General features: G+C 47.3%; 1 protein-coding gene and 1 pseudogene across 1 annotated transcript in view; both read right to left on the bottom strand.

Annotated features, from left to right (window-relative positions):
* Positions 1–11,977: 11,977 nt before the first annotated feature.
* Positions 11,978–12,212, bottom strand: LOC139260490 (U2 spliceosomal RNA; annotated as a pseudogene).
* A 1,510-nt stretch (positions 12,213–13,722) lies between these two features.
* LOC139260188 (protrudin-like) overlaps positions 13,723–26,388 on the bottom strand; it is a 38,446-nt gene continuing 25,780 nt past the window's right edge. The window contains exons 2-3 of the mRNA XM_070876453.1: positions 15,892–15,962; positions 13,723–13,913 (exon numbers count right to left, since the gene is read on the bottom strand). Coding sequence (XP_070732554.1) covers positions 13,723–13,913; positions 15,892–15,962 — 262 coding nt within the window. The remainder of the gene's footprint in view (positions 13,914–15,891; positions 15,963–26,388) is intronic.

The raw sequence follows: 26,388 nt of genomic DNA, 5'->3' as shown, positions 1-26,388 counted from the left end.
CCTATGGATTGGAGGGTAGCTAATGTAACCCCACTTTTTAAAAAAGGAGGGAGAGAAAACCGGTTAGCCTGACATTGGTAGTGGGGAAAATGTTGGAATCAATTCCAAGTGCACTTGGAAAGCAGTGACAGGATCGGTCCAAGTCAGTATGGATTTATGAAAGGGAAATCATGCTTGACAAATCTTTTAGAATATTTTTGCAGATGTAACTAGTAAAGTGGACAAGGGAGAACCAGTGGATATGGTGTATTTGGACATTCAAAGAGGCTTTTGGCAAGGTCCCACACAAGAGATTAGTGTGCAAAATTAAAGCACATGGTATTGGGGGTAATGTATTGACGTGGATGGAAAACTGGTTGGCAGACAGGAAGCAAAGAGTAGGAATAAATGAGTCCTTTTCAGAATGGTAAACGGGCCCTTTCCAGAACAGCAGGCAGTGACTAGTGGGGTACCGCAAGGTTCAGTGCTGGGACCCCAGCTATTTACAATATACATTAATGATTAAGACAAAGGAATTGAATATAATATCTCCACGTTTACAGATGACACTAAGCTGGGTGGCAGTGAGCTGTGAGGAGGATGCTAAGAGGCTGCCGAGTGTCTTGAACAGGTAAGGTGAGTGGGCAAATGCATGGCAGATGCAGTATAATGTGGATAAATGTGAGGTTCTCCACTTTGGTGGCAAAAACAGGAAGGCAGATTATCTGAATGGTGACAGATTAGGAAAAGGGGAGGTGAAACGAGACCTGGATGTCATGGTACATCAGTCATTGAAAGTAGGCATGCAGGTACAGCAGGCGGTGAAGGCAGCAAATGGCATGTTGGCCTTCATAGCTAGGGGATTTGAGTATAGGAGCAGGGAGGTGTTACTGCAGTTGTACAGGGCCTTGGTGAGGCCACACCTTGAATATTGTGTACAGTTTTGGTCTCTTAATCTGAGGAAGGACATTGTTGCTATTGAGGGAGTGCAGCGAAGGTTCACCAGACTGATTCCCCAGATGGCAGGACTGACATATGAAGAAAGACTGGATCGACTAGGCTTATATTCACTGGAATTTAGAAGAATGAGAGGGGATCTCATAGAAACATAAAATTCTGACGGGATTGGACAGGTTAGATGCAAAAAGAATGTTCCCGATGTTGGGGAAGTCCAGAACCAGGGGTCACAGTCTAAGGATAAGGGGTAAGCCATTTAAGACCGAGATGAGGAGAAACTTCTTCACTCAGAGAGTTGTGAACTTGTGGAATTCTCTACCACAAAAAGTTGTTGAGGCCAGTTCGTTAGATATATTCAAAAGGGAGTTAGATGTGACCCTTACGGCTAAAGATATCAAGGGGTATGGAGAGAAAGCAGGAATGGGGTACTGAAGTTGCATGATCAGCCATGATCATATTGAATGGTGGTGCAGGCTCGAAGGGCCGAATGGCCTACTCCTGCACCTATTTTCTATGTTTCTATGAGAGGGCAGATGGTGCCTCGGTTTCATGCCTCATCTGAAAGGCGGCACCCTCTGACCAGTGCAGTGCTGGGGGAGTGTTGCATTGAGTGTCAGCTTAGATTATATGCTCAAGTCTCTGGACTTGTACCCACAACCTTCTGATTCAGAGGCGAGAGTGTTACCAACTGAACCAAGGCATCTATGCTATTCATCTCAACTACTCCTTTTGGTCGTGAGTTCCAGATTCTAACCACACTCTGGGTAAAGAAGCATCTCCTGGACTCCTCTGTTCCCATTTACACTTCGTCTAGACCCAGCTTTTGTTTCTTTACTTGTCACATTACCATCACCTTGTGCCTCGCACCATCATCCCTTTTGTCATTTAATCTCTCCTGCCTTCCACCCAATCACAGACCTTCCCTTTTGTTCTTTCCTCCCCTCCCCCCTTTTCCTGTTTTGTCAGAACTGGAAAATGTTACAGATGCAAGGTCATCGACCTGACACGTTAACTCATGCTGCCTGACCTGCTGAGTGTTTCCGGCTTGTTCTGTTTTTATTCCTTAATTCCTTATGTGTCGATCTCACAAATGACTTCTGTGGGTTTTTATTAATAATTAAGACCTAGCAAACGGCGAAGGAATGACTGGCTCCAGTGAAAAGTGCCCTAATTGAACAGTCTGCACCAAGAATGCAAATACGATGAATACACTGCAGGCAAAAATAGGCAATCTACTGACTTGAGCTGTGCAACTGGTTCCTGCAATTAAAGATGATCAAACAGTTTTCAAAACAGTCTTATTTCCTCATTAGATTTGGGTACAGATTTGGATGTGAGGTGCATGCAAATCTAATAAGCAAATTCTTCAGTAACAGTTTCCACCCAGTAACTTGAGTTAACTCACTGCCTGAAAGGGCAGTAGAGGCAGAAGTTCTCACCATATTTAAAAAGTACAAGGATGTGCACCTGAAGTGCCGTAACCTGCAGGGCTACGGACCAAGAGCTGGAAAGTGGGATTAGGCTGGATAGCTCTTTGTCGGCCGGCGTGGACATGATGGGCTGAAGTGGCCTCCTTCCATGCTGTAAATTTCTATGATTCTATAATTCAATCTGGTACATGATGAATGGATCCCGATAGCCTGCGCGGGAGCCCGAGCCCGCGGGAGCCTGATCCTGCGAGAGCGTGGGCACCCGAGCCTGCGGGAGCGAACATGGGTGGGAGCGCAGGAGCCCGAGCCTGCGGGAGCGAGCCCGTGCGTGCGAGCCTGCGCGGGAGTGAGCCTGCGAGTGTGAGCCTGCACGGGAGCCCGAGCCTGCGGGAGCGAGCCCGTGCGTGCGAGCCTGCGCGGGAGTGAGCCTGCGAGTGTGAGCCTGCGCGGGAGCGAGCCCATGCGTGCGAGCCTGCGCGGGAGCCCGAGCCTGCGGGAGCGAGCCCGTGCGTGCGAGCCTGCGCGGGAGTGAGCCTGCGAGTGTGAGCCTGCGCGGGAGCGAGCCCGTGCCTGTGAGCCTGCGCGGGAGCGAGCCCGTGCGTGCGCGAGCCTGCGAGTGTGAGCCTGCGCGGGAGCGAGCCTGCGGGAGCGAGCCTCTGCGGAAGCGCAGGAGCCAGAGCCTGCGTGCTGCGGGGCTCAAACCCACAACTTTCTGACTCGAGAGGCGAGAGGTAGTGATTAGCAGCAGGATTCTTCTCCTGAAAGGGTCCCACCCAAAAGTTAACTGATCTTTCCCCTTCAGATGCATGACTGACATATCCAACATTTTCCCTTTCTGCAGGGTGTGAATTTTTTAGAAAAACAACATTCTGAATAAGCGCAATAAATTTTGACTAAGCTGGAGCTGTCCTTTTACAAAGCTGACAGGAGCACTCTCCCAAGAATTATTGGCACTTTTTCTTTCCCCCCACGCCGCCTACAAATTAAATTAAAATGTGAACAGGTACCAAGAATACAATTTCTTTGGCACGTTTCTTCGTGCAGGACATCAGCATGACAAGACAAACATTGCATTAAACTAGAAATATGAGTAATTCACACACACACATCCTGTAAGGTTATAGGAAAGGGGGGGTGGAACGCACTCAAAATGTCACAGGAGAAATGTACAAACACTGAAGAACGCTGACTCCGATTAAAATTAGAAAAAGCTGGCTTTCAGGAGCAAAAGGTGCTTCTGACAGGTTTTGAAAAAAATGGCACATTTCAGGAGGAGGCCAAGAAGGATCATCCACTCGGCACTTCTGGCTGAAGGTGAGTGCAAGCAGTTCACATGGCACTCACATGCCGGGCTCCACCGTCATTGAAGATGGAGATGTTCACGGAGCCTCCTCAACAACAATAACTTGAATTTATATAGTGCCTTTAACATAGTAGAACGTTAAATTAAAAAATCCTCCCGTTGGTTGCTTAATTGTCCACCATCAGCCGTGACTGGATGCGGCAGGGCCGCAGAGCTTTGTCTCCATCAGTTGGTTGTGGGATCGCCTAGCTCGGACTTCTGCTTCTGCTGTTTAGCACGCAAGTAATCCTGCGTTGTAGCTTCACCAGGTTATCATGGAATCATAGAAGTTTACAGCACGGAAGGAGGCCATTTCTGCCCATCGTGTCCACGCCGACCAAGAGGCTACCCAGCCTAATCCCACTTTCCAGCTCTCAGTCTGTAACCCTGTAGGTTACGGCACTTCAGGTGCACATCCAAGTACTTTTTAAATGCGGTGAGTGTTTCTGCCTCTACCATCCTTTCAGGCAGTGAGTTCCAGACCCCCACAATCCTCTGCATGAAGAAATTTCCCCTCAAATCCCCTCTAAACCTTCTACCAATTACTTTAAATGTATGCCCCCTGGTTATTGACCCCTCTTGCTAAGGGAAATAGGTCCTTTCTATCCACTATATCTAGGCCCCTCATAATTTTATACACGCCAATGAGGTCTCCCCTCAGCCTCCTCTGTTCCAATGAAAATAAACCCAGCCTATCCAATCTGTTCTCGTAACTTAGATTCTCCTCTCCCGGCAACATCCTCGTAAATCTCCTCTGTACCCTCTCCAGTGCAATCACGTCCTTCCTGTAATGCGGTGACCAGAACTGCACACAGTACTCCAGCTGTGGCCTAACCAGTGTTTTATAAAGTTCAAGCATAACCCCCCCACCCCCTGCCACTTCTTGTATTCTATGCCTCGGCTAATAAAGGCAAGCATTCCGTATGCCTTCTTAACCACCTTATCGACCTGGCCTGCTACTTTCAGGGATCATGCACTCCAAGGTCCCTTTGTTCCTCTACACGTCTCAGTATCTGTAAGGGGATAAATAAAAGTCACGAGAGTGGAGACAGACCGAGGGATACTGAAGGTAGTGAATTGATCTGACACGTAAAATGGTCCAGATTAAAAGGGCTTATCAGTATTAGGAGGTTCTGAAGAATCAGGAGTTCCTCTGTCTTACGGTAGGGATTGTATTGATCGATTATGTAAAACTCGCTTATGTATGTAAAGCATGCTAATACACTCGCTTACATTGGGTTAAGAGGGAAGCAACAATGCCTGATGGTTAATGAACCATCCATTGGGTTAACCTTAGAACAGATATAGAAACATAGAAAAAGTGCAGGAGTAGGCCATTCGGCCCTTCGAGCCTGCACCACCATTCACTAAGATCTTGGAAGCGTACATATTCAGTACAGAACAAGGACACAAATGTTTGGGATCATAGATTATAGCAGCATGGAAACAGGATGGTATTGACTGCTAGTTTTGACTAGAGTTCTTGGGAGAGGGATAAGGAGGCACCAGCCTGGAAAACACAGTTAATTAACACATCATGAGAAACTGAGGCAAAGTTGACGCCATTGAATAACACATTCCAGAGGGTGACATGTGATGGGAGATGGACAGGTGGGGGAAGAGCCTTTCTGAGCAGTCAGCCAATTGGTGATTTTGTAGGAGGGTCACACACCTCGAAAACTGTATAATTGTAATTGTAAAACCCCTGATCGGAGAAGTGTTCATTGGAACCTTCCCGAGCATGCTTGAATAAAAAACGGTTAACCAAGGTTTAGCCCGAGTGATTCCGTGGTTGCTGTACGGACGGGCGGGTGTCGATTCCTTAAATCAGGGAGTCCACCTCGAGGACGAGAAGTCTTCTTTTTACCCCAACAGTATCCTACCGTTATTGAAGGCCAATCATCTCAGCCCTGGGACAACAACGAAGGAGTTCCTCAGTCCTCCGCCCAATTATTTTAGGATCCCCCCCCCTCCCCCCACCCCACCATTACAAGAACATCATGCATTTACAGAAACCCTTTCAACGTCGTAAAAAGTCCCAAGACACTTCACAGGAGCATTATCAAACAAATTTTCACACCAAGCCACACGAGATATCGGGGTTGAATTTCTGATCGGAGGCTTCCCGCGGCCTGACGGTCCTAGAGGTTCAGACACTTGCGCTCTTGGAGCTGTCCGGATTACCCATGGGTAGAGGCCCACATATCTCAGGGGTGCAGGCGGTTCGCAAGCACTCCTGGGATCATGTGGGCCAGCCAAACCAATCAAAGGAGGGAATCCCCATTCATGCTTATGGGGATTCCGTATGTACGGAACTCCGATAAATAATACGTCTACACTACTAATAAAACATTTTTTTAAACATTACAAATTTAAAATTTATTAAAATGGCATTTAATTAAATATTTAAAACAAAAATAAAAAAATGTTGAAAATAAATGTGCACGTTTTAACGGGACGAAAAATAACCTTACCTTATTGCACGAGGCTTTTAATGTATAAATGACCAGAAAAATATATTTTTTGTGTTCTTTTACAACTCTTACACTGGTAAAAGCAAGCTTTACGCCTGCTTTTCCCAACCAACTAGGGGGGAGGCCATCTTAGACTGGGTGTTGTGTAATGAGAGAGGATTAATTAGCAATCTTATTGTGCGAGGCCCCTTGGGGAAGAGTGACCATAATATGGTGGAATTCTGCATTAGGATGGAGAATGAAACAGTAAATTCAGAGACCATGGTCCAGAACTTAAAGAAGGGTAACTTTGAAGGTATGAGGCGTGAATTGGCTAGGATAGATTGGCAAATGATACTTAGGGGATTGACTGTGGATGGGCAATGGCAGACATTTAGAGACCGCATGGATGAATTACAACAATTGTACATTCCTGTCTGGCGTAAAAATAAAAAAGGGAAGGTGGCTCAACCGTGGCTATCTCGGGAAATCAGGGATAGTATTAAAGCCAAGGAAGTGGCATACAAATTGGCCAGAAATAGCAGCGAACCTGGGGACTGGGAGAAATTTAGAACTCAGCAGAGGAGGACAAAGGGTTTGATTAGGGCAGGGAAAATGGAGTACGAGAAGAAGCTTGCAGGGAACATTAAGGCGGATTGCAAAAGTTTCTATAGGTATGGAAAGAGAAAAAGGTTAGTAAAGACAAACGTAGGTCCCCTGCAGTCAGAATCAGGGGAAGTCATAACGGGGAACAAAGAAATGGCAGACCAATTGAACAACTACTTTGGTTCGGTATTCACTAAGGAGGATACAAACAACCTTCCGGATATAAAAGGGGTCAGAGGGTCTAGTAAGGAGGGGGAACTGAGGGAAATCTTTGTTAGTCGGGAAATTGTGTTGGGGAAATTGATGGGATTGAAGGCCGATAAATCCCCAGGGCCTGATGGACTGCATCCCAGAGTACTTAAGGAGGTGGCCTTGGAAATAGCGGATGCATTGACAGTCATTTTCCAACATTCCATTGACTCTGGATCAGTTCCTATGGAGTGGAGGGTAGCCAATGTAACCCCACTTTTTAAAAAAGGAGGGAGAGAGAAAACAGGGAATTATAGACCGGTCAGCCTGACCTCAGTAGTGGGTAAAATGATGGAATCAATTATTAAGGATGTCATAGCAGTGCATCTGGAAAATGGTGACATGATAGGTCCAAGTCAGCATGGATTTGTGAAAGGGAAATCATGCTTGACAAATCTTCTGGAATTTGTTGAGGATGTTTCCAGTAAAGTGGACAAAGGAGAACCAGTTGATGTGGTATATTTGGACTTTCAGAAGGCTTTCGACAAGGTCCCACACAAGAGATTAATGTGCAAAGTTAAAGCACATGGGATTGGGGGTAGTGTGCTGACGTGGATTGAGAACTGGTTGTCAGACAGGAAGCAAAGAGTAGGAGTAAACAAGTACTTTTCAGAATGGCAGGCAGTGACTAGTGGGGTGCCGCAAGGTTCTGTGCTGGGGCCCCAGCTGTTTACATTGTACATTAATGATTTAGACGAGGGGATTAAATGCAGTATCTCCAAATTTGCGGATGACACTAAGTTGGGTGGCAGTGTGAGCTGCGAGGAGGATACTATGAGGCTGCAGAGTGACTTGGATAGGTTAGGTGAGTGGGCAAATGCATGGCAGATGAAGTATAATGTGGATAAATGTGAGGTTATCCACTTTGGTGGTAAAAACAGAGAGACAGACTATTATCTGAATGGTGACAGATTAGGAAAAGGGAAGGTGCAACGAGACCTGGGTGTCATGGTACATCAGTTATTGAAGGTTAGCATGCAGGTATAGCAGGCAGTTAAGAAAGCAAATGGCATGTTGGCCTTCATAGCGAGGGGATTTGAATACAGGGGCAGGGAGGTGTTGCTACAGTTGTACAGGGCCTTGGTGAGTATTGTGTACAGTTTTGGTCTCCTAACTTGAGGAAGGACATTCTTGCTATTGAGGGAGTGCAGCGAAGATTCACCAGACTGATTCCTGGGATGGCAGGACTGACCTATCAAGAAAGACTGGATCAACTGGGCTTGTATTCGCTGGAGTTCAGAAGAATGAGAGGGGACCTCATAGAAACATTTAAAATTCTGACGGGGTTAGACAGGTTAGATGCAGGAAGAATGTTCCCAATGTTGGGGAAGTCCAGAACCTGGGGTCACAGTCTGAGGATAAGGGGTAAGCCATTTAGGACCGAGATGAGGAGAAACTTCTTCACCCAGAGAGTGGTGAACCTGTGGAATTCTCTACCACAGAAAGTAGTTGAGGCCAATTCACTAAATATATTCAAAAGGGAGTTAGATGAAGCCCTTACTACTCGGGGGATCAAGGGTTATGGCGAGAAAGCAGGAAGGGGTTACTGAAGTTTCATGTTCAGCCATGAACTCATTGAATGGCGGTGCAGGCTAGAAGGGCCGAATGGCCTACTCCTGCACCTATTTTCTATGTTTCTATGTTTCTATGTTAGAATTTCACGGCATTCGCTGGGCAGAAGTTGGGCAAATAGCCAAACACTCCGCTCACGGAGACCCTTTCCCCGGGGATTCGTATGTTCTGTCAAAGCGAAGAGAGAGAGAGCGCGAGAGAGAGAGAGAGAGAGAGGAGCGGAGAGAGAGAGAGAGAGAGAGCGAGAGAGAGAGAGAGAGAGAGAGAGAGAGAGAGAGAGAGAGCGAGAGAGAGAGAGCGAGAGAGAGAGCGAGAGAGAGAGCGAGAGAGAGAGCGAGAGAGAGAGCGAGAGAGAGAGCGAGAGAGAGAGCGAGAGAGAGAGCGAGAGAGAGCGAGAGAGAGCGAGAGAGAGAGAGCGAGAGAGAGCGAGAGAGAGAGAGAGAGAGAGCGAGAGAGAGCGAGAGAGAGAGAGCGAGAGAGAGCGAGAGGAGAGCGAGAGAGAGCGAGAGAGAGCGAGAGAGAGAGAGAGAGCGAGAGAGAGAGCGAGAGAGAGAGCGAGAGAGAGAGCGAGAGAGAGAGAGCGAGAGAGAGAGCGAGAGAGAGCGCGAGAGAGAGCGCGAGAGAGAGCGCGAGAGAGAGCGCGAGAGAGAGCGCGAGAGAGAGCGCGGAGAGAGCGCGAGAGAGAGCGCGAGAGAGAGCGCGAGAGAGAGCGCGAGAGAGCGCGAGAGAGCGCGAGAGAGAGAGCGCGAGAGAGAGCGCGAGAGAGAGCGCGAGAGAGAGCGCGAGAGAGAGCGCGAGAGAGAGCGCGAGAGAGAGCGCGAGAGAGAGCGCGAGAGAGAGCGCGAGAGAGAGCGCGAGAGAGAGCGCGAGAGAGAGCGCGAGAGAGAGCGCGAGAGAGAGCGCGAGAGAGAGCGCGCACGACCGCCAATGGTGAGAGGAGGATGTACAAGAGAATGAAGGCAAATTTCTGGATCTTCCGATTCAACAGCACTGTGTGAGGACCTTCACAATATAGACTGCAGCAGTTCAAGAAGGTGATCCACCACAACCTTCTCATGGGCAACTATGGGTGGGCAATAAATGCCATTGACGCACAAAAGCTGGGTTTTATGGAGGGTCTTAAAGAGAGGAGTTTAGAGAAGAAGCTGAAGGCATGGCTGCCAATGATGGGAGAGGAGAATGGACAAGAGGCTGCTGTAAGAGTAACAGAGTTGGAGGGTGGCTGTAGGAGCTTACAGAAATGGGAGAAAAGTCATGAGGGATTTAATCAGGAGGATAAACATTTTAGATTTGAGATGTTGGAGGACCAGAAGCCGGTGGGTGGTCATTGAGGACATGGGTAATGGGTGAGTGGGACTTGTGAGGGATAGAGTATAGAGAGCAGAGTTCTGGATGAGTTGAAGTTTATGGGGGGTGGAGACTGGGAGGCCAACCAGGAGAGCATTGAAATAGTCAAGTCCGGAGGCGATATCTCAAAGCACTTTAAATATACGAACAATGACGGACAGGAAAAGATCCTCTGGTCCATCCAGCCTGTCCCACACAATTGTGATACATATCCACAGCATAACTAAGACCGCCTATTTCCAACTCCGTGACATCGCCCGTCTTCGCCCTTGCCTCAGCTCATCACTGCCAAAACCCTCATCCATGCCTTTGTTACCTCTAGACTTGAGTATTCCTACGCACTCCTGGCTGGCCTCCCACATTCTACCCTACGTAAACTAGATGTGAACCAAAACTTGGCTGCCCTGTGTCCTAACTCGCACCAAGTCCCGCTCACCCATCACCCCCTGTGCTCGCCGACCTACATTGGCTTCCGGTGAAGCAACGCCTCAATTTCAATTTCAAAATTCTCATCCTTGTTTTCAAATCCCTCCATGGCCTCGATAATGGAGATTATCTCTATAATCTCCTCCAGCCTCACAACCTTGATTATAAATCGCTCAACCATTGGTGGCCGTGCCTTCTATTGCCTAGGCCCTAAGCTCTGCAACTCCCTCCCTAAACCTCTTTACCTCTCTTTCCTATTTCAAGATGCTCCTTAAAACCTACCTCTTGGTCACCTGTGCTAATTTCTCCTTATGCGGCTCGGTGTCAATTTTTTAAATCCCATAACACTGCTGTGAAGCGTCTTGGGGCATTTCACTATGTTAAAGGCGCTATTTAAATACAAGTTGTTATTGATACCTTGTGTATCACGATAGATTCCAGCCCACCTGTCTACACTTCTCTATAGTGCAGAGTCCCATCTCTTTTAGCCTATCTTGATATCGAAGATGTTTTGAACTGGGAATTATTGAGGCTTTGGAAAGGGGGTCACAATTTTAATATAATGAACTACTTTGAAATATTGACATGTTGGCAACAACTTGTATTTATACAGCACCTCAAACGTCCTAAGGCGATTTATTGCAAGAGTTTAGAGAAATTGCTTCCGTTTTAATGCTGACAAGACATAGGCCCAGAAATTGCAGTCGGAGGCTTCCCGCGGCCAACTGCCTCCAACCTGAAACATTTCTATGAATTTACCTGGTGGGCCCGGAGGAACGTGGGATTCCGGTGGGGAGGCCGCCTTTTCCCAACCTGCGAAGCAGGCTCCCGTCCTCCAGGTTCCCACGCAGAAGGTGCAGTCACGTGTGAACGCTCAGCCAATCAAGTACAGTATTCCACAGTTTTCTCATTAATAGCAATAGGAACTCGGTATCTACAAGTTCTCATTGCTATTATTGAGAAAAAAAAACACACACACTAAACACAATAAAAAATAAAAAGCACACCTCACATAATTAAAATTAATTGAAATTAAAGTTAATTTGTGAGTTTTTTTAAAAAGTTTTTAAATTATAGTTTAAAATAAATTTAACAGTGGGCAGGGTTTTTAAAAATAGTGTTTTTTTAATTTAATTTAATTATATTTGTGTGTGTTTTAAAACTCTTATGCCTGTCAAAGTAGGCTATGCGCCTGCTTTTATCAGGCACAAGAGTTTTGAGGACATTTTCTGGGCAAGATATGGGTAAATACCACAATCTTTCCCTAGCAAATGTCCTTGCTCCCGAGATACGTTGGATCTGTCAAGCTCCAGCACATGCGCATTGTTCGCTGAAAACCGGCTTTTGCGATGCCTTCCCAGGTCCGTACACACTCCGTATGGACCCGGGGAGGCCGGGATTTCCAGGCAGCTTCCATGCGGTAGCAAGAGAGAAAGACAAGAACCTAACTCAATAGAGTGGAGGGGAAGGTGGAACAGGAGCAGAATTTTTTTTTAATTTTTTTTTTAAAATTCGTAGCCAATCGTTCCAATTCTTTGTCAAATCACAAACGCCAGAGGTCACCTTGCACATGCCAAGGATCACTCTGCGCCAATGCTCTTAGCCAAAAGGCCTAGAGCCACTGCACCGTTCCTGGAAGTACTGCAATACCAGGTTCGTGCCATGGAGGTGGATGGGTCAGGTCCCCCACACACCTCCGTGGAGGTGGATGGGTCAAACCTCCCCACCCACCTCCTGTTTCCAAAAATGCAAGCATATACCTTCCTGACCAGGGAGGAACCACCCTGGGGTCATGGTGGCTGGTCAGAAACGGTACTACACTTGATCTTAGCCAAAAGGCCGAGAATTATTGCCCATCCCTAATCGCCCTTGAGAAGGTGGTGCTGAGCAGAATGAAGCAGGCACACAAAGCAAGCGCTTCTGTTGGTTTCTTCAAGTGGTTTGAAAACAAAAGGCAGGATGAGTAAACAGGGGTGAGCTCCCGCCAATCCCCTCCCCCAACAGCTTTTGAGAATTTGATAGCAATGACATCATGTTGAGGGGAAATGGTTGGGAGGAGTTCGGAAGTATATCCAGCCCATTTCCTCATCTAGCTGAAATCAGGACGCAACCCGACCCACTTCACATCTCTCTTTCCAACCCCAAATCCATACTGTCAGAAAGGAATCACTGAGCACAGCCGGAACTCCACAGTGCAAGAAGCAGGTGCCGATACGACCTGGTCTCTTAATTTTAATTATCTGAGCGCTTAATTGATTTTAGCTCTACATTCCTACTTAACCTGTGTGACTTGCATTGCTTAATTCAAATTACTGGACAATTCAAAAGTTTAGTGCAGAATTCTAATTTGAATTTTTAAAGAGTACATTTTGCATTAAAAGGGTGAATGTTTAAACACCGCTTCTCCTGTGGCACAGAAACTGTCAAAGCAGAAGTGTCCAAGCTTTTTGGTCTCCGTAGCTGCTTGGCCGAGTACCATGAAGTCTCTCCAGCCCCTTCAGGAGTTGGTAGCACAATCGCCTCGGAGTCAGATGGTTGTGGGTTCGAGTCCCACTCCAGGAACTTGAGCACATAAATCTAGGCTGATACTCCCAGTGCAGTGCTGAGGCAGCACTGCCCTGTCGGAGGTGCTGTCTTTCGGATGAGACGATAAACCGAGGCCCCGTCTGCCCTCTCAGGTGTACGTAAAAGATCCCACGGCATTATTTCGAAGAAGAGCAAGTTATCCCCGGTGTCTTGGCCAATATTTATCCCTCAATCAACATAACAAAAACAGATTATCTGGTCATTATCACATTGCTGTTTGTGGGAGCTTGCTGTGCACAAGTTGGCTGCCACGTTTCCCACATTACAACAGTGACTACACTCCAAAAGTACTTCATTGGCTATAAAGGAAAGATTGGATAGGCTGGTTTGTTTTCCTTGGAACAGAGGAGGCTGAGAGGAGATGTAATTGAGGTGTATAAAATTATATGGGGCCTGGATATAGTGGATAGGAAGGACCTATTTCCTTAGCAGAGGAGTCAATAACCAGGGGAAATAGATCTAAAGTAGTTGGTAGAAGGATTAGAAGGGAGATGAGGAAACAATGTGGTGGGGGTCTGGAACTCACTGCCTGAAAAGGGTGGTAGAGGCAGAAACCCTCACCACATTTAAAAAGTACTTGGATGTGCACTTGAAGTGCCGTAACCTGCAGCGTTACGGACCAAGAGCTGGAAAGTAGGATTAGGCTGGATAGCTCTTTTTCGACTGGCACAAACATGATGGGCCAAATGGCCTCCTTCAGTGTTGTAATTTTCTATGATTCTATGAAAGCGCTTTGGAACATCCCGAGGTTGAGCAAGGTGCTGCAGTTATCAACTTACAAAGTTTTGATTTCTACCAGAGCTTCTTGTCTGGTGATTTTAACCTTCTGAAGATCCTCTCTTCGGACACTGTGACTTTTCCGTCTTGTGAGGGCCTGCTCGGTGAGCTGCTCTTGGCAGCAATCTTGCAGGTACCCGAGCACGGCCGGGGTAGAGATAAATACCGCAAGCAAGATGAACCAGCCAGCTGCCGAAGAGAAGACAAGAAGCTGAATGACCATTAGTACAATCGGAAACAAAAAACAATGTTTTTGTGAAACTTGGCGCTCCAACGGAGGGATGTTTACGGGCGGGGAGTGGAATTACTTGCCCCATTTCATGCGGCCAGATTCGGCATCAAGCACCATCAGCATGGGTTCGATAATATTGGGAAGACCGAAGCCATTGTTTTTGGTCCCCTCCACAAACTCCGTTCCCTAGCCACTGACCCCATTCCTCTCTCCAACTTCTGTCCGAGGCTGAACCACACTGTTTGCAACTTTGGTATCATATTTGACCCTGAAATGACCACATATCCACGTCATCACTAAGACCGCCTATTTCCACCTCTGTAACATCGCCCATCTCCGCCCTTGCCTCAGCTCATCCGCTGCTGAAACCCTCATCCATGCTTTTGTTACCTCTAGACTTGACTATTCCAACGCACTCCTGGCTAGCCTCCCACATTCTACCCTACGTAAACTAGAGATGATCCAAAACTCGACTGCCCGTGTCCTAACTCGCAGCAAGTCCCGCTCACCCATCACCCCGTGCTCGATGACCTACATTGTCCTCCAGTTAAGCAACGCCTTGATTTCAAAATTCTCATCTTTATTTTTAAATCCCTCTATGGCCTCGCCCCTCCTTAGCTCTGCAATCTCCTCCAGCCCCACAACCGCCCCACCCTCGCTGCACCATCGGTGGCCGTGCCTTCTGTTGCCTAGGCCCCAAGCTCTGGAACTCTTTGCCTAAACCTCTCTGTCTCTCTACCACTCTCTCCTCCTTCAAGGCACTTCTTAAAACCTACCGCTTTGACCAAGCTATTGGTCATCTGCCCTAATTTCTACTTGTGTTGATCGGTGTGAAATTTTTCATCGCATAATATTTCTGTGAAGCGCTTTGGGACGTTTCACTACGTTAAAGGCAGTATATAAATACAAGTTGTTGTTGTTACAGGCACATGGACCCGCTAACAGGGTACAATTCCCGCAGCCGTTCTCCAGCCGGAAACACTGAAAAGGTGGGGCGGAAGCGGCCAGTTAGGAGGCTGCTCTAGGATTTTCCACCAACCTTCCGCCAGACTTACAGCAGGAGATTGCGATGTACCCTCGCATCGGAGTAGCATCCAGAGTGGAAGATGCCTGTGCGTGAGTTCTTTTAATGTGGGTGGCCGTTGCACACCAGCTACCACACAGGCTTAGCCGAGCAAGGTCTTGGTCCAGTGGCACGGGGGTCCAAGACGACTGGAGACCAGGCTCCGCTGCATAGGCCTAGTTGCCGCAAGCTCGACACTGAGTAGCGCCCTTAATGGTAGGTGGTCCTAGGCTTGATTGGGGGCAGGCATTGGGAGGGTCAGCGGCCCACTGGAGTTCCGAGTGGAAGGTCACAGTCATGATGCTCACCAGTCAGAAGAAACCAGGATACCAGTGTGGATGTAGAGGCCCAGTGGCATCCACCACCGAACCAGTGTGACATTTTCAATTCACTTGCAACTGCCATGGACAATACTCCCTCAAGGTTTTCTTTGTTGCGCCCGGCCTGTTCATTTCAACGCGCGGTATCTTTGCCTTGATGCTCGGCCGCGCACACGCAGTATCATGGAGGGGACAACTTGTGAGTGGCCTGTGCAGTAGCTCCCAGGCTGCTGCGTGGCCACGCGCACACGCATGCAGCTAAGAGGAAACATTGGACTGGGGCCTTATCTAGAACAAGGACGGGCCGAATGGCCTCCTTCTGTGCTGCAAGGTTCTATGGTTGCGAGATTACCAATTTGGCACTAAAATCGAGGAACTTACATGCCCACTGAGAGCTGGACTGAGTGTACCTGAACTTAATTCACATTGGAACCTTGCAGCCAGCACAGGAGACACGTGTCCAATTGGTCGGGGCAGGCTCAGGTAAAAAAGTTGTGTTCACCCACTCCCCCATTCTGGAGACTGCTCTAATATCAACACTTCAATTCTTACCTTCGGTCAGCGCCAGGAATAGCACGTTGAGCGTGACGCAACACAACATGGAGCATTTGGGCGCTTTCCACCTGCAAAATAGTAAGTTTGATGAATAAATCTGGCAACATCCAGCTTCTCTAAACCCTCTGCCTGAATTGTCAAGGCCCATTAATAATTTGTCGATTTCACGGTGCATTTAGACCTCAGCTTCCTGCCAGAGATCAGTGGCTGCATTGAAGCAAAGCTGATCAAATCATAGAATTATACAGCATACAAGGCGGCCATTTGGTCCATCCTGCGTGTGTGGCTCTTTGAAACATCTGTCCAGTTAGTCCCACTCCCCCCTGCTCCTTCCCACAACCCTGCAAATTTCTCCTTTTCAACTATATATACAAATCCCTTTTTAAAGTTACTATTGAATCTGCTTCCACCACCCTTTCAGGCAGCGCATTCCAGATCACAACAACTCGCTGCGTTAAGAAAAAAAATCTCCTTTTCCTTCTGGTTCTTGTGCCAATTATGTTAAATCTGTGTCCTCTGGTTACCATCCCTCCTGCCAATGGAAAAGGTTTCTCCCTATCTACTCGATCAAAACTGTTCATGATTTTGAACACCTCCATTAAATCTCCACTTAGCCTTCTCTGTTCTAAGCAGAACAATCCCAACTTCTCCAGTCTCTCCACATAACTCAGCGGGTAGCACTGACACCTGAGTCACAAGGTTGTGGGTTCAAGCCCCATTCGCAGAGACTCGAGGTCAAAATCTAGGCTTAGACTCCCAGTGCCATTACTGAGGGAGTGCTGCACTGTCGGATCAGATATTAAACCGAGGCCCCTCTCCTCTCTCCTCTCTCCTCTCTCCTCTCTCCTCTCTCCTCTCTCCTCTCTCCTCTCTCCTCTCTCCTCTCTCCTCTCTCCTCTCTCCTCTCTCCTCTCTCCTCTCTCCTCTCTCCTCTCTCAGGTGGACGTAAAAGATCCCATGGCACGATTTCAAAGAGCAGGGGCCATTGACCTCGGCCAATATTTATCCCTCAATCAACATCACTAAAACAGATTATCTGGTCATTATCACATTGCTGTTTGCGGGAGCTTACTGTGCGCAAACGGGCTGCTGCGTTTACATTACAACAGTGACTACACTTCAAAAAGTACTTCATTGGCCGTACTTCATTAACTGAAGTCCTTTGTTCCCAGTACCATTCTGGTAAGTCTCCTCGGCAAGTCCCCTCCAAGACGGCATCGGTCGAGAGGTCAGATGGTGGCTATTTCGGGCGTCTTAACAACGGAACAAAAAGCAAAAATACTGTAGATGGTGCAAATGTGAAACAGAAACAGGGAACGCTGGAGACACTCAGCAGGTCAGAAAGCATCTGTCGAGAAAATACAAGGCAGCTGATGTTTGGAGCTCTGAGGAGGGTTTTTATACCCACATGATCATCTGTCTCGTGTCTTCTCGACTCAGGTAACCTTTCCTTCTTCAAAACAACCTGGCTGAAACTCCAATTCTGCTACATAAGAACATAAGAAATAGGAGGAGTAGGCCATATGACCCCTCAAGCCCGCTCCGCCATTCAATAAGATCATGGCTGATCTGATCTTGGCCTCAACTCCGCTTCCCTGCCTGCTCTCCAAATCCTTGACTCCCTTATCGTTCAAAAATCTGTCCATCTCCACCTTAAAAAATGGCTCAGAAATTCTGCTTTCTCCTTCGCACGGGCATTTGACTAGATTTGAGAGAAAAAATGCGCACCTACCTGAAGGTGCTGCGCCCACTTGACTTTCCGATGCACAGGCCTCCTCTTGCTGCGCATCACAGCGCGTGCTCGTAGGGATGTGCGCAGGCCTCGAGCCGGAGTCACATGACTCTGGGCAGCCAATCAGGTATAGTATATTCTCATTCATAGTAATAGGAATTTCGTAAGTCCAAAACTCCTATTACTATGAATGAGAAACCCCCCCCAAACACTAATAAAAAAATAGAAAATATACACTACATATTTAAGATTAATTTAAATTAAAGTTATTAATGTCTTTTTAAAAAAATCGGGAAAATGCACCTGCTTTTTCAGGCGCAAGATTTTTGAGGACATTTGTATGTGTAAATATCGCAAATTTGCCCGTACAAATGTCCTCGCTCCCGATCTGGCTACGATCTGTTAAGCTCTAGCTTGACAGATCGGAAAAGCCGGTTTTCAGCACATGCGCATTATGCGCTGGAAACCGGATTTTCCAATGCCTTTTCTGAAACTTCATGCGGACCCGGGACATCAGAATTTCAGGGTCATATTCAATGACCCAGCCTCCACAGCTCTCTGGGGCAGAGAATTTCACAGATTCACGACCCTCAGAGAAGAAATTCCTCCTCATCTCCGTTTTAATTGGGCGACACCTTATTCTGAAACTATGCCCCCTAGTTCGAGATTCCCTCTCGTGGGGAAACATCCTCTCTGCATCGACCCTGTCAAGCCCCCCCTCAGAATCTTATACATTGCAATAAGATCACCTCTCATAGAAACATAGAAAATAGGTGCAGGAGTAGGCCATTCAGCCCTTCGAGCCTGCACCACCATTCGATAAGATCATGGCTGATCATTCACCTCAGTACCCCTTTCCTGCTTTCTCTCTATACCCCTTGATCCTCTTAGCCGTAAGGGCTATATCCAACTCCCTCTTGAATATATCCAAGGAACTGGCATCAACAACTCTCTGCGATAGGGAATTCCACAGGTTAACAACTCTCAGTGAAGAAGTTTCTCTTCATCCCAGTCCTAAATGGCTTACCCCTTATCCTTACACTGTGTCCCCTGGTTCTGGACTTCCCCAACATCAGGAACATTCTTCCTGCATCTAACCTGTCCAGTCCCGTCAGAATTTTATATGTTTCTATGAGATCCCCTCTCATTCTTCTAAACTCCAGTGAATAAAGGCCCAGTCGATCCAGTCTCTCCTCATATGTCAGTCCAGCCATCCCGGGAATCAGTCTGGTGAACCTCCCTCAATAGCAAGAACGTCCTTCCTCAGATTAGGAGACCAAAACTGAACACAATATTCCAAGTGAGGACTCACCAAGGCCCTGTACAACTGCAGTAAGACCTTCCTGCTCCTATACTCAAAACCCCTAGCTATGAAGGCCAACATACCATTTGCCTTCTTCACCGTCTGCTGTACCTGCAATGACTGATGTACCATGACACCCAGGTCTCGTTGCACCTCCCCTTTTCCTAATCTGCCGCCATTCAGATAATATTCTGCCCTCGTGTTTTTGCCCCAAAGTGGATAACCTCACATTTATCCACATTATACTGCATCTGCCACTCACCTAACCTGTCCAAGTCACCCTGCAGCCTCTTAGCGTCCTCCTCACAGCTCACACCGCCACCCAGTTTAGTGTCATCTGCAAACTTGGAGATATTACACTTAATTCCTTCATCCAAATCATTAATGTATATTGTAAATAGCTGGGGTCCCAGCACTGAGCCCTGCGGCACCCCACTAGTCACTGCCTGCCATTCTGAAAAGGACCCGTTTATCCCCACTCTCTGCTTCCTGTCTGCCAACCAGTTCTCTATCTACGTCAGTACACTACCCCCAATACCATGTCCTTTAAATTTGCACACCAATCTCTGGTGTGGGACCTTGTCAAAAGCCTATTGAAAGTCCAAATACACCACATCCACTGGTTCTTCCTTGTCCACTCTACTAGTTACATCCTCAAAAAATTCCAGAAGATTTGTAAAGCATGATTTCCCTTTCATAAATCCATGTTGACTTGGACTGATCCTGTCAGCGTATTTGGAAAGCAGTGTTATTTCATCGTTAATAATTGATCCCAACATTTTCCTCACTACTGATGTCAGGCTAACCGGTCTATAATTACCCGTTTTCTCTCTCCCTCCATTTTTAAAAAGTGGTGTTACATTAGCTACCCTCCAGTCCATAGGAACTGATCCAGAGTCGATAGACTGTTGGAAAATCACCACCAATGCATCCACTATTTCTAGGGCCACTTCCTTATGTACTCTGGGATGCAGACTATCAGCCCCGTTGATTTATCGGCCTTCAATCCCATCAATTTCCCGCCTAATAAGGATATCCTTCAGTTCCTCCTTCTCACTAGACCCTCGGTCCCCTAGTACTTCCGGAAGGTTATTTGTGTCTTCCTTAGTGAAGACAGAACCAAAGTATTTGTTCAACTGGTCTGCCATTTCTTTGTTCCCCATTATAAATTCACCTGATTCTGACTGCAAGGGACCGACATTTGTCTTCACTAATCTTTTTCTCTTCACATATCTATCTCATTCTTCTAAACTGAGTACAGGCCCAACCTGCTCAATCTTTCTTCATAAGACAACCCCCTCATCTCAGGAATCAACCTCGTGAACCTTCTCTGAACTGCCTCCAAAGCAAGTACATCCCTTCTTAAATAAGGAGACCAAAGCTGTACACATGCATTTATTATGCATGAATCAACTTTATATTCAGGTCTTGTAAAGAATGCCTGTCAGACTCTACCCAAGAAAATGTTATGTGTGTGCTGAAAATCAACTCCTCCCCACCAAGTACATTTTAGACAGTACAGGTGGCTGTGTCGGTACTGTGTAAACATTTTATATTAACTGCAAATGGGTTCAAAGGAACAACTGGGCACGTTTTCACCATGTGTGTCAAACCAAAGCAACAACAACAAATTGTATTTATATAGCGCCTTTAACATAGTGAATCCTCCCAAGGCGCTTCACAGGAACATTGAGAAAACAATTTGAAACTGAGCCACACAAGGAGAAATTAGGGCAGGTCAAAGAGGTAGGTTTTAACGAGCATCTTAAAGGAGGAAAGAGAGGTAGAGAGGTGGAGAGGTTTAGGGAGGGAGTTCCAGAGCTTGGGGCCCAGGCAGCTGAAGGCACGGCCACCAATGGTCGAGCGATTATAATCAGGGATGCTCAAGAGGGCAGAATTAGAGGAGTGCAGATATCTCGGAGCGGGGGGGGGGTTTCTAGAGGAGATTATGATAGGGAGGGGCAAGGGCCATGGAGGGGTTTGTAGACAAGGATGAGAATTTTGAAATCGAGGCGTTGCTTAACCGGGCGCCAATGTAGGTCAGCGATCACAGGGGGTGATGGGTGAGTGGGACTTGGTTCGAGTTAGGTCACGGACAGCCAAGTTTTGGATCTAGTTTATGTAGGGTAGAATGTGAGAGGCCAGCCAGGAGTGCGTTGGAATAGTCAGGTCTAGAGGTGACAAAGGCACGGATGAGGGCTTCAGCAGCGGATGAGCTGAGACAAAGGCGGGGATGAGTGATGTTACGGAGGCGGTCTTAGTTATGCTGCGGATGTGGTCGAAAGCTCATTTCAGGGTCAAATATGAAGTGCAAGACTGTTCCCTGTGGGGAAGAGTGTCACTCTGCTGTCAAGTCAGACTCCCACACCGGATCTACCCTATAACATTGCCAGTACAAGGGGACACACCACTTCTCACCAATCTTAAGGTTGCAGCTTGTCCACAGTCTTATAAAGCATCATTCCATCTACCAGAAAAACAAATCACGTTAAACATTCACTCCCTCCACCACCGGCGCACCGTGGCTGCAGTGTGTACCATCTACAAGATGCACTGCAGCAACTCGCCAAGGCTTCTTCGGCAGCACCTCCCAAACCCGCAACCTTTACCGCCTAGAAGGACAAGGGCAGTAGGCGCATGAGAACACCATCACCTGCAAGTTCCCCAAGTCACTCAAAGCTTGGAAATACATCACTGTTCCTGTGTCAGCCGTAGCTCAATGGGCAGCACACTTGCTCTGAGTAAGAAGGTTGTGGGTTCAAATCCCACTCCAAGCGAAACATAAACTGGGATGGTGGAAGCTGCGCTCTCTCCATTGCAGGAAAGAACCTGGTCATCAGGAGTGAGGTGCTCTTGTTGTTGTTGTACGTGGTGCAGGTCTGGCCCATACCCCGCTCCTTTGCCGTGGTAGTCACCCGAGCCGTCTTCCATTTCATCTGGAGATCGAAAATAGACCATATCCACAGAGACACGATGTACAAATCTCTGGACAAGGGGGGAAAAGGACATTCTGAGCATGGCCCTCATCCTGATGGCCACTTTTGTGTGCGGCTGCATCAAGCTGTGCATAGACCCTTCGTACGCAAACACCAAGTGTCAGTACGTGTTGAAATTCTATCTGTCCCCGGTGTTGCGAAGGATGGGTCTGGCCAGGCTGCCGCGGAATGCTCCAACCAGTTGGACCATGCCTCAGCACCTGTCCTTCGTGGAAAAGTTTTTCAAGAAAAACACCCTTGACCACAAGGCCATAAAGCAGTGGTCGGCACGCAAGGTCCTGGACGCCCTACAAAAGATGATGATGGATCCTGTCGGACAGTTCCCCGAGCAGACTGTCAAACTCGTTTGTCAGAATGTCTCATTGCCAGAACTTTCACACAAGCACCAAGACGTAGCTTGGGTGGCGGTGAGAAGGGCCCTACCCATCAGATCCTTCATGCACAGCCGGAGTTTCAGAGACACGGCACTCTGCCCCAGAGTTGGCTGCGGGGCGGATGAGACTGTCATCCATCTCCTTTGGGACTGCCCTTTGCAAGGCAGGTCTGGAAGGAGATGCAGTGGTTGCTGTCTAGGTTCATCCCAAGCAGCTCTAACACAGGACTCTCTGCGGACTGTTCCCAGGGACGCACACTGAGACAGACATCATCTGCTGCTGGAGAGCCATCAGCTCAGTGAAAGACGCACTTTGGTCTTCCCGAAACTTGCTGGTCTTCCAGAGCGAGGAGATATCCATGGCCGAGTGTTGCAGACTGGCGCAATCCAAGGTCCAGGAGTACGTGCTGAGGGACGTACTAAAGATTGATGCAGTCGCCGCAAAGGCACGATGGGGAAGAGCCACAGTTTAAGGCCCTTCCATCACGGTAAACCCAGGGGATGGAATCAGACCCCCCTCGGGCTGTACTTGTTAATCTGCTTGTATACATAGAGCCATGTATACCATGTACTGAAAAACATCTGTGTTGTGCCATGTATAATGAAAGTCTCTGCACTGTTTAGTAACTTGTAAAGAAATGTAAATATATCCCCATCCAGTCAGTGTACTGCATAGTGCTACATGTAACGTGATTCGTGATCGGTATTGAAATGTATCCTGGAATCTAATGTAAACCTGCTCTCATCTGCTCCATGTAATACCTTCATTTGCACAGTACTACATGTAACATGATTTATGGATTGTACTAAACTGTACCTTGAAATGAAATGCACGCTAGTGCATTGTATGGAACTGCTGTCAGCATCCAAACGAATTGTATGGATTTGCTGGCCGCAAGGTACTGAGCTATTTTCCAATATATGTGAAAATTTCATATGAATAAAGTATATTTTTGAAGAAAAAAACTCCAGGGACTTCAGCACATAAAACTAGGCTGACACTCCAGTGCAGTGCTGAGGGCGTGCTACATTGTCGGAGATGTCATCTTTCAGATGAGACGTTAAACCGAGGCCCCATCTGCCCTCTCAGGTAGGCGTCAAAGATCCCATGGCACAATTTTGAAGAAGAGCAGGGGAGTTTTCCCCGGTGTCCTGACCAATATTTATCTCTCAATCAACATAACAAAAAGGTTATCTGGTCATTATCACATTGCTGTTTGTGGGAGCTTGCTGTGTGCCAATTGGCTGCCGAGTTTCCTACATTACAACAGTGACTACACTCCAAAAGTACTTCATTGACTGTAAAGTGCTTTGAGACGTCTGGTGGTCGTGAAAAGCGCTGTTTAAATGTAAGTCTTTCTTTCCTTCATCGTTGCTGGGTCAAAATCCTGGAACTCCCTCCCTAACAGCACTGTGGGAGCAGCTTCACCACACGGACTGCACGGTTCAAGGCGGCGGCTCACCACCACATTCTCAGGGGGCAATTAGGGACAGGCAATAAATGACGGCCTTGCCAGCAACACCCACATCCCAGGAACGAATTTTTAAAAAAATGCTTATTCCAGCAAAAGCAATCGGGTTGCGAATACTGTGGTGGGAAACAGAGAATACACCTCACTGTTTCTTTTTAAGATGCACATAGTTTGGGACAACCCTACATATTGAACATGCGTCAGTATCCAAGGACATTCTAATTACAACTATTTCTGAACAGCAATTGGCATTCATATAACTTAGTCAAACGTCCCGAGGCGCCTCACAAGAGCATTATCACACAAAAATTTGACACCGGGTTTTGGGGGGTGGGAGGGGGGAGAAGAGATGATATGCAATCAGTCAGAATTCCAGTACATTATCCTTTGACTCCGTATTGGAATCTGCATTGATGAGGATTATCTGGTGGAGACATTCTCAATGAAAAGCCTTTTGCCTCAAACAAAGAACCTTCCAAATTGGAGAAAATAGGACCAACTAGTACCGTGTACTGCCCCGAGGCATCCTATTTGCCTCCTGATGTTCCTACACAATACAGGTCTTTAAACTTAAACAGTGTCATAAAACACTACAAGTGTAAATTCATCATACAGTCGAAGAAAGACTTGTAGAGAGAAAAGTTATCTGTAGCGGTTACCATCCAACACTGAAAATGTCTCTTTTGGTGCTCATAAAAAAGAAATGTATTCAGTAATTTACTGGCACCATGAAGCACGGATTAGTCAGGTAAGGAACGAACATCAAATATAATAGGCCCATTATCTTGCCCATCAATTCAGGTAATCCTACAGGAGTTTGATCAGGTTACATACACTAGGATAACACAGCATTCTATTTTTTTTCCCTTTGTCCAGTCTCTTCCCACCTACATCCGTGACTATTCCGATGCCCTCCGCCACATAATTTCCCAGCCCCAACCATCATTTTTCACTATGGATGTCCAATCCCTCTACACTTCCATCCCCCACCAGGATGGCCTGAGGGCGTTCCGCTTCTTCCTCGAGCAGAGGCCCAACCAGTTTTTTTTTTAAATTTCAAAATATACTTTATTCATAAAAAAATCTGTACAGTACATTCAAAGGCATTTCAATACCTTTAGCTGCGGTCAGCAATCCCATACACTATTATTTGGGTGCTGACGGCAGTTCCGTTCGTTACATTCCAGTCCCCATCCATCACCACCATCTTCCGCCTGGCTGAACTTGTTCTCGCGTTGAACTTCTCCTTTAACTCTACTCACTTCCTCCAAATTAAAGGTGTTACTATCGGAACCCGCATAGTCCAAGCTATGCCTGCCTTTTCATGGGATATGTGCAACATTTTTTGTTTCAGTCCTACTCGGGTCCCCTCCCTCACCTCTTTTTCCGGTACATGGATAACTGTATTGGTACCGTTTCCTGCTCTCGCCTGGAACTCGAAAATTTCATTCACTTTGCTTCCAATTTCCACCCTTCCCATGGTCCATCTCAGACTCATCCCTTCCTCAACTTCTCTGTCTCCATTTCTGGGGATAGGCTATTGACAAACATTCACTATAAGTCCACTGACTACCACAGCTATCTGGACTACATTTCCTCCCAACCCACATTCTGTAAAGACTCCATTCCATTCTCCCAGTTTCTCCGTCTCCATCATCGCATCTGCTCTGACACCACCTTTCACACTAGTGCTTCTGATACGTCTTCCGTTTTCCTCAACCGAGGATTCCCCTCTACCGTGGTTGACATGGCCCTCGACCGTGTCCGTTCTATTTCCCACACTTCTGCTCTCACCCTTTCCCCTCCCTCCCAGAACCATAATAGGGTTCTCCTTGTCCTCACCTTTCATCCCAAGAGCCTCCACGTTCAACAGATCATCCTCCGCCATTTCCAACACCAATCACATCTTCCCCCTCCCCTCTCCTTTCAGCATTCCGAAAGGACCGCTCCCTGGTCCATTCCGCAGTCTTCCCTTCCCAAGGCACCTTCCCGTGCAAGCGCAAGAGATGCAACACCTGCCCTTTTACCTCCTCCCTTCCCATTGTTCTGGGCCCCAAACACTCCTTCCAGGTCAAACAGCGAGTTACTTGTACAGGGTGAGTCTTTCAATTTAGTATACTGTATTCGCTGCTCACGATGTGGTCTCCTCTACATTAGGGAGACCAAACACAGATTGGGTAACTGCTTTGCGGAACACCTCCGTTCAGTCCGTAAGCGTGACCTCGAGCTTCCGGTCGCCTGCCACTTTAATTCACCGCATCCCTCCAACTCTGACCTCTCCGTCCTCGCCCTCTTAACCTGTTCCAATGAAGCTCAACGCAAGCTCGAGAAACAGCATCTTATCTTTTGTTTAGGCATATTACAGCCTTCGAGACCCAACATCGAGTTCAAAAATTTCAGACCATAACCCCTGTCCTTATTTTTTTTCTCTCTCTTTCCCATGGCAGCAGTTGATGATTCTGCCATTTCCACTCACAACCTAGCTAGACTCCATTACCATCTCTTTTTGCCGTGCGCCATCATCCCTTTTGTCTCTTAATGTGTTCTGCCTTCCACCCGATCACAGGCCTTCCCTTTTGTTCTTTCCTCCCCTCCCCCGTCTCTGCCCCTACAATTGC

This window comes from Pristiophorus japonicus, chromosome 3 (genome assembly GCF_044704955.1).
Source record: "Pristiophorus japonicus isolate sPriJap1 chromosome 3, sPriJap1.hap1, whole genome shotgun sequence".
Lineage (NCBI taxonomy): Eukaryota > Metazoa > Chordata > Chondrichthyes > Pristiophoridae > Pristiophorus > Pristiophorus japonicus.
This window is presented reverse-complemented; position numbering and strand designations above follow the sequence as displayed.